The sequence below is a fragment of the Cyprinodon variegatus genome, unplaced genomic scaffold (genome assembly GCF_000732505.1).
Source record: "Cyprinodon variegatus isolate N-32 unplaced genomic scaffold, C_variegatus-1.0 Scaffold595, whole genome shotgun sequence".
NCBI lineage: Eukaryota > Metazoa > Chordata > Actinopteri > Cyprinodontiformes > Cyprinodontidae > Cyprinodon > Cyprinodon variegatus.
Window position 1 is genome coordinate 131,116 of NW_015151048.1, and position 9,214 is coordinate 140,329.

The 9,214-nt window shown below is 40.0% G+C and overlaps 1 protein-coding gene across 1 annotated transcript in view; it reads right to left on the bottom strand.

The window, feature by feature from the left end:
* baz1a (bromodomain adjacent to zinc finger domain 1A) overlaps positions 1-5,479 on the bottom strand; it is a 40,206-nt gene extending 34,727 nt beyond the window's left edge. The window contains exons 1-4 of the mRNA XM_015392536.1: positions 5,330-5,479; positions 4,901-5,033; positions 1,554-1,832; positions 1,170-1,328 (exon numbers count right to left, since the gene is read on the bottom strand). Of these exons, the coding sequence (XP_015248022.1) occupies positions 1,170-1,328; positions 1,554-1,832; positions 4,901-5,013 (551 nt within the window). The 5' untranslated portion in view covers positions 5,014-5,033; positions 5,330-5,479. The remainder of the gene's footprint in view (positions 1-1,169; positions 1,329-1,553; positions 1,833-4,900; positions 5,034-5,329) is intronic.
* Positions 5,480-9,214: the final 3,735 nt, after the last annotated feature.

Below are 9,214 nucleotides of genomic sequence, written 5' to 3' on the forward strand. Positions count from 1 at the left end.
AAAACAAACAAAAAAAAAAACACAGATTTTAAAAACAGGATTTTTAAGAATAGAAATTTTCTAACTTTTGGGAAAATATGGTCTGATAAAGAATACATCTATATACAGGTTTAAGCCAGAATGATTTGATATTAAAATATGATTTCTCTACGACATTAAAGCAGTTCATGGGGCATTTTATTTTGAAAAATCTTCTACGTTTCACTTCCTTTACACACGTATATAGATCATTCAGCTTCAATCAACTTCTATAAATTGAAGAACCACTAACAGTTAAACTGGTATTTCCAAGACATCTAACCCAATAAACCAGTACCTCCAGTAACAGACTTTACTGGTAACTGCATATTCAATGACTTCTCAATGGCACCACAGTCTAGTTGATTTAGAAACCAGACATCTGTGCGCAAGTCTGGAGCTTTTCTGATGATAAAGTTTGTCTACCATAAACCAGAAGCTGGAGGTGAGCATCCTTTAAAATGATTAAAAAGTATAAAACAGGAAATCGATCACAGAAGTCCTGTGGATTTAGGAATCTACTTGAGTAAATTCATTTCCTTGGGTTTCAGCCTCAGAATGTGCCTCAAAGCTTCAAACCATTTTCTGCAGCCTGTCCTGAAGTTAAACAGAGCCCCCCCGCCCTGATCCTGACAACGTCTCCTGCTTTAAGCAGCTTTTTATGTTCAAGTTGTTCCTGAGTATTCTGTGGTTCCTGTTCAAACATCCCTGTGACTGGCAGCGGATTGGTCAGACAGCCAAGAGAAATTGGTGACATCATATGATGTCATCAGCAAATAAAGCGAAACCATTTCTCAGCATCATCACTCCTCCTCCACCACATGCAGCCACAGGATGAGCGCTTCCTGTCCATCCTCATCTCACTGAGGTTGTCGATACCTGGTCTGATGGCCTCCATGTTCTAACGATCATTTCTTTTTAAGAAAAAAAAACTATTCATATTTTTTGCAGATTTTATTATTTTCCTCTCTGCTGATGGGTTCAGGGTAATGTGTCCAACAATAGTCTGCTGTGGATCAAATCTGGTCCCTTTGTTCATTCTAAAATAATCCCAGTTCGTTATTCCATGAAACCAGTACGTTAAGGTGGAGTCCTAGGCTCTGCCCAGTGGACTGTGTGGAACTGGTTTCAGGTGTTTTGGATCTACCAACCCGTTGAGCTGTGTGGGACTCTCAAAGACGTCCCTTTCATCGTCGCTGTCGCTGATGACGATGGTGTCGCTGTCCGCCGGCTTGCTCTGGCTGACGGGGGGTGGCGCTCTGTTAGAAAATGACGAAGGCGAGAGAACCTGCACAATCTCGCACACCCGCCTGAAACACACACAGTATTCAGCGTCAGCAAAGCCGATAACAGCCCAACTGCTTCAAACCGGCTTCATCTCATCGTCTGGATATAGAGGTTGATTGAAAGGAGGAAACTCTTCCTCCAAGTTTATTCTGCAGAATCTCCAGAACATTCTAACACCTCCTCCAGGAGGAGAGACCAACGCTTCCAGCACAGGACATGATGGAAAAGTGGATGACCCGTTTTTTTACCTGGCTCCGTTGCGCCCGCTGACGTCCACCGTTTCTCCCGGGAAGAAACGATCTTTGACAAAGGCGTAAACATCCTCGCAGAGCTCTGACAGCCTGCGGCGGCGGCTCAGGGCGGCCAGGTGGAGCAGCGGCACTACGAGGGCCTGAGGGAAGCTCTGCAGACTATGCCTGGCCCGTCGCTCGCTCTCCACAGCCTCCAGGTAGGTGAGGCCCGCTCGCCCCGTCAGTGCACAGCTCCACACTAAGCTGTTACAGAGGATGGTCCTTTCAAAGAACTCGCTGTGGGGAAGGAAAGAGAAAAATGATCCACCATCTTTGTGCTTTTCAGCATGGATTAATCAAGCAACATGTTCAGATCTCCGCTCTTTTTGGCCCTCATGTCCCTCCGTCGTCGGACTAAACTCGCCCCAACTTCCTCGCCGCCTCGGCCGTATCTAGACCCACAGCGTGTAGCACAGACCACGCTTCAATACTGAGCATAAATCAAAAATGTCTGCATCAAGCTCACTGCAACACACTGCTGTAAGAGTATAGCCAGGAAGAGAGGTAGGAGGGCACAATAGGTTTAGCGCCGCCGCAGGACGGGAGGAGAATTACGCCCAGGAGCAAATTGATAAAAATAGACCAGAAAAAAAAAATAAAAATAAAAATAAAACATGAATCGATTCTCTTGCGGACGTATCGATGCATCGGATCATTGGCTGTTGGATTGATGCATCGATACAAAACCATTACTATTTACACCCCTAATAGATGTTGAGCAAAAGAACACGAAATGCAAAGTTTGTCTGAAAACTGTGGGGACTACCCACAGTAACACATCCAACCTCCACCTACAGCCCAAACACGCTGCGGCGTTCTAAGATGTGCAAAAGGCTCCATTATCTTTGCACAAAAAATGTTTTTAAGAGAGGAAACTTTTTTCTCCTGTTCAATGAGACATGGTTGAATGCTTAAACATGAATAGGTACAAGGCTTTCATATTTAATTAAAATATATAATGTGTTTTACAGAAAAAGTAAATTATAAATAGCCCAGATGCATTTCCTGCACATTCCTTTATGTCTGACAGAGGAGCATTTATCGTTATTGAAGTAAAACTGCCCAATTTATGGCAGCATTGCTTTGAGCTCATATCGTCCAGCCCTAGTTAGTGCAAAGGAAATCAAAAAATTAAAAACCGCAATTGTGGTTAATAATAATTGCAATTTAGATTTTTCGCAACAATCGGACGCTTTAGTCAATTCACCAGCATTTCCACTCAAGAAAGCAGAGAACTTTTGTACATTTGTAAAATGCTTACTGTTGTGTTTTTTCTAAGGTAGACAATTTTAGGATCTCTCTAGGGACAACAGATGAAAAATAGCCTTTAGGCTAATTCTGGTGAATTTGCCGGAATGCTAATTAATGTACTGTCAAATAAATAGATAAATCTAAATTTCAAATGCATCATTAACAGCTAAAATAAATACTCAGAACCACATGCTCTGATTAGAGCATATTTACAATAAGCTTCATTTCTGCCGTCAGTGGTTGTTCTCTCCCTGAATGTTTTACCATCTGTATCTTTGATTATCAAATTAAATTATTATTTTAATAATGGATTAATACAATTAATTGTTTCAGTAGAACAGCTACTTTTTTAGCATAAAACTTTAAAATATCAGCAACTGATAAAAAGTGACAATTAAATGGAGATAATTGAATCATGTCTCTCATTCTTTGCTTTTTCCAAGAAACAAATAAAGTTTGAACTTACAGAAAGAAAAAAGATCTGCTAATTTGTTCTGCTCCCTTTTATTTATTCTTTTTGCATTTTAGAGATAAATCAGCCACCACAAAAACTTTTTTTCCTGTTATCCTGAATATAGGCATGCGTTCACCATCGGGAGAGTGATGGCCTAGTGGTTAGAGCAGTGCACTTGTGTTCTGAGAAGGTTCCAGGTACCCGGTTTGATCCCCACAGCCTGCACTCTGGGTCCCTGAGCAAGACCCTTAACCCCACACTGCTCCCCGGGTGCTGCACAATGGCAGCCCACTGCTCCCCATGGGGAGGGGTTAAATGCAGAGTGAACTTCTCCAATGTGAGATAAATGATCAATGATTATTATTCAAGTTATTTAATGCTTTCAGCAGCAGAAGGTCACATGAAGCAATGCTTCTCCCTACATCTGCCATCAACAGTTAAAACTGTTTGATTATTTTTTTTAATAATTATTTATTTTTTGATTAAATTGGAAAATCTGTTTTCATCATTGTGTCATTTTTATAATTTAAATGAAGAAAATTAAAGCAACACTGTCACCAAGAATCAGCAGCACATATCAGGGATTGATAACACTGATGTCAAACATAATCATATTTTTTCCCCTCAGTTTTTCCCACAAAATCCCAAAGTGAAAAAAGGTAAGAAGGATATATTTTTATAGATATATAGGTTTTGTTCTTATTTAGACTCTGTATGTTTATTTTTCAGTGTGGGGCTTTATTTTTTCTTTAATAATCCACCTCTATGGATAAAATGGTTTCTTTCCTTCATCAGTCTTTCAGTCATGGTGGACAGTTTGACCACAGAAGTTACACTTTCCATTGATTTAATGTACAAAAAACAAAAAGAAGACATTTATACTGTCTGCCTTATTTAACGGCCCATTTAATGCTGTTTTAATCCTGCTTCCTTAACATTTTGTAGCAGGTAACATCTCATATAGCAGGTAGATGAAGGTGGACCTTCAGTGGGAAACTTCTGGTTCCACTTCACTAAAATCCAATATGGCTGCCATGTGGCAGACAGCTGAACACTCTTCATCTTCACTTCGGACAAGTTGATTAAAAGGTTTTCCACAAACGCTCCATTCATCGTCGTCTAGGGAAAAATGTTCCACCGAGTTTCAAACTAAATCCAAACACATCATTATTAACCGTTTAGCTGCGGTTGTTTCCCAGTAAAGCCACTGCTTTCTGAACGAACTCTCTGGTTCATGGAGAACCAAACTACTAGAAGGTCTTTTGGTATTTCTGTGTGTCGCTTTAGGGACCATTAGAGTGTCTCTACGGAGCGTTTCCTCTGGGACCGGCTGAGCGCGGAAATGGAGCCCTAAACTCCCGGGCTTAGCTCCGATAGCTAACCAGGCTAACAGCTAGCCGCCGTACACCTGTCCCGCTCCGACCGCCTGCTTTAACCCGCTCCTTCTGACCGGGAGCACTTCTTTAAAAACACAGAAAAAAAGTTTAATTCTAGTTTTATTTATAATAAAAATAGTTAGTTTGTGTGGAAGTTTGTCTGTCCGTTAATGAACACTCTAAAGTTAGTTTAAACGCTTTTCAGAGTGGAAGCAGTGACTTACTCGTAGGTCCTGAAGACTTCATGGGTGATTTTACAGAGAAACACTTCTTCCTCCGGCCGCAGGTCCGCCGGAGGTTTCTGCCGGACGAAGGGTTTTCTGTGGAGCAGCGGCATCTCTTCGCTCCGCTTCCACTCTGAAAGAAAGAGCGAAACCGGGTCACGGCCGTTACCCCCAAAGCGCCGATAAACGTCTTAAATAAAAGCCTGGAGCTGAAGCAGAACCCCGGTTAGGAAGACCGACAGAGCAGCGGGAGAGCGGAGGAAGAGGAGGAGGTGAGCGGGTCTTTTGTTACACGCGCCGATAATCCTGGCCGCATGGAAGCGCTCCTCTTCATTATCTCCAACCGAGCCACCAAACTCTGAGATCAACCAACCGGGAGCTCCCAGCTTCGAGGCTCCGACTCTCCGTACACCAAAAACAGCCACAGACCGATAGGACGGGTCGGTCTTCACCGAGTTGTGGATCGATGAAGCGGTAACAGGCGGTCCGGTCCGAGGAGGAAGAACTCCGGGTTCAGCCTGGCGGCTTGTTGACGAACTTTTAGACCACTTCACGGACTCCCGGTTTGCTGGGAAATTTCAGCACTTCGGCTATGCTAGTTTCAAACAAGAAAGGAGAAATCGGTTATCAAGCAACAGTTTGAGCATAAACTTTAGCCAGAGGTGGATAGAGTATCCAAAATACTACTTCATCTTTTTTTACTTTAGTAAAAAGTCAGAAATTGTGGTTACCTATACTTTACTGAAGTAATTATTGTTTAGAAAACTTTTCACTTCTGCTTCTAACATTTTTTTGCAGTTATCTCCACTTTGAACTCCTTACATTTTTTTTTTAAATAGTCATTAGTTTTCTTTCATTTAAGCTCATTTTGGTTATGGCCTGTTGGTATTTAAAAATAAAATTAAAAAACATCACAATAATTAGTTTTATCCAGACAATTAATTTCTTTGTGGTTGGACTTGGTGCTGCCCCAACTTGTTGCTCACCACATACCAAAATAGATAGTTTTTCAAGATGATGCAAAGTAAAATTTGACACCATTAGTGATACAACTAAGAAAATGAGGTCTAAGGAATTTATCCATTAATTGGGTAGAGCAGTAAAGCTTTAATACTTTAAGTAGTTTTAAAAATTGTACTTTTACACTTTCACTATCGTAAAAAGCTGAAGTTGATCCTCTAACTTCTACAAAAGTGTTTTTAAACAGTAGGATTTATACTGGAGTAATAAACATGAAAAACTTTTGACACATCTACTGTTTACCATATTTTCACTTCATCTCCAAATGACTCGACAGAAAAAAAAAAAAAAACACATTTAACCATCAAGCCTTGAATGCAAAAAATAATAAAGGTGCATATTTGTTTAGAACAAACTAGATGGAGGGGGCAGAAATTTTATTCAAGAGTAGTTATCATATTTTTACTCAAACACAAATAAAAACCTACTTCTAAGTAAATGTATCTGTGTGTATCCCACAGTGGATAGTTTTAAAATGTTACATCAAATCCAATGAATGAATAAATAGTAAATAATTGAACTTTAGTGATCTCACTATGGAGAAATTAACTCTCTGCATCTAACCCCTCCCCTTGGGGAGCAGTGGGCTGCCATTGTGTGGCACTCAGGGAGCAGTGTGGGGTTAAGGGTCTTTGCTCAGAGTGGCAGTCTGAGGGAGTGGGTTTCAAACTCACAACCTCAGGATTCCAAGCTCTTTGCCCTAACCATTAGGCCAGCTGTGGAGTAAAAAATGTTGAGGTTTGTCTGTTGTTAGCCTCACAGGCTCCAAACGAAGGTCATGAGAGATAAGAATGAGTCACAGCCTCCTTCCTGGCATGAAGGGGAGGACTGCTGCTATTAGGAGATCCATCTGACCAGAGGAAGATAGATTAACCTGACAGGGAACGGCCTCGATGAACTGAAGTTGTTGAACCCTAATCAGCTTCAGCAGATGGCCGCTCACTCTGAGCCTGGTGCTGCTGGAGGTTTCTTCCTGTTCAAAGGGAGTTTTTCCTCTCCACTGTCGCTACAAGCATGCTTAGTGTGAGGGATTGCTGAAGAGTCAATGAGTCGATGCAATCAGCTGGTTTTCCTTAGATAGAAAACTTTGAATCAATCTGACTGGATGATCTGGTGGATCTATAAAGTGACCTGAGATGACATGATGTGAATTGGAGCTATAGAAATAAACTGAATTGAATTGTTTTATACTCCAAATGTTCAACTGTTAGAAAGTTCTTTATGCAGGGGGTGGGTTAGTTTCCCTGGGGGGGGGGTGTTTTGGGATTTTCCATCTGAGGACGTTAAATAAATTTGAACCCTTTTTCTTGCAAGAAATTTCTCTGTCTCAGCTTCCTTACTTCACACACCATTCCCACTTTTGTTTTTTATAATGCACACCTTTATTGACTGTTTGTCTCACTTGACTATAGCTAAAATATTTTAACAACGTGGGCCTAATAAAGATTGAAAAAGCCTCAAACAAACTGAATTCCTCCAAAGTCATTATAAGCAGAGCCAAGCCAAAGAAAATGAGCAGAATAGAAATTTGGAGCACAGCTCTATTTAGCCTGACGGCCACCATTAAGCTGCATTTCTGCATCATTGGTGTTTTTTCTATTCTGTATTTTAAGCTGTTTTAGTTTGCTTATTATGAGCTGTCAGTTTCTTAAACTGAATACAGCAGACTGCTGTGCTTGACATCTGTCCCATTGCTTCATTTACCAAAGTCTGTTTTTAGATTAAATAATTGTTTTTTAAGTTATAAAACTGAGCACCTATAATAAAACTGTGACATACCACCGGATCAAATAAGGTCATTTTATTCCGTTTTCTTTAATATTCAATGTCAACATTTTGGAGCCTGTGCATTTTTCCTTTGCTGTTTTCAGATTGGATGGTTTTAATTTAAGCAGCAAAGCTAAAGAAGAATAAAGGTCAACATAAAGAAGCTGCTTTGTTGAAACAGTAAAATCATTTTGCATAAGATGCAAAAAAATGACTAGCCTTCAATTATAACTTTATATATCTATTAGTATTAAGTTTCATTCATGTATATTTGTTGGTAATTTCAAATTTGATTGGGAGCCCCCAGGTCAGCTGGGGCCCGCAAACATGTGGACACACCTGGAGCTGGTCCTGTTCATGACTCAGACAAGAAGAAATCAGAACCAAAGGAAACATCTAATAATAGTTATAGAAAGATCAAACAGCAGTGATTGTTTTTGTATTTCTAGCAGGTAAGCTAACAGTAAGCCTGAAGAAAAAAAAAAAAAGTTGGACATACATTACCACTACATTCGATTCCATTTTTTATGACTGTTTATGAAGCAGAGGAACATGACTCTTAATATTTTATGACTAATAATGCTATCTTTTGATCCAATTTAGTTTAAAATGTTTTACTTTTATCAGAAAAGACTCCAACCATTTCATATCAAATGTAACTCACCTTTCCATCCAGCTGCATCACAGAGTTCATTTAGAAATAGCTTCATACATCTTAAAATGTCAAACCAACCTTTTTTACTAATATTGATATTATCTGTTTAATTTTAATTGTTCAGGTGATAACCTGCTCTTACTCAGTGTACAGGAAGTACTCAACAGTAGTATTTCAATAAAAGTATTGATACACGTATTCAAATCTTACTCAACTGCAACAAAAAATGAAGGACACACTTTTGAAAATACTTCTGTGTTCAAAAGTACACGCATTGAAAAGTACTTAAGTCTTCAGAAATATATATAAAATTTTCCAATTTCATTGCCATCCATCCATTTTCTGTCACCCTGCTGGGGTGGTGAGGGGTGCTGGTGCCTATCTCCAGCTGTCTATGGGGGAGAGGCGGGGTCCAACCTGGACACGTCTCCAGTCCATCAGTCCATCGCAGGGCAACACAGAGACACACAGGACAAACAAACAACCATTCACACCTGAGGAGAATCTAGAGAAGCCAATTAACCTAACAGTCGTGTTTTTGGACTGAGGGAGGAAGCCGGAGTACCCAGAGAGAATCCACGCATGCTCAGGGAGAACATGGAGAATCCATGCAGAAGGCAAGGCAAGGCAAGGCAAATTTATTTGTATAGCACAATTCAGTACAAAGACAATGCAAAGTGCTTTACATGATTAAAATATAGGAAAATAAAACAGAATCAAAGCAAGTAGGAAAAAAAATGCAGAAACAACAAAAGAATATTAAAAACAGTTGGACTAAGGAAAATTAAAAAGTTGAACTAGTGATGTTTCAGTTGAACAATCGAAGGCAATCCTTAACAAATGCTTTTTTAGTCTTGATTATAAATATCTAT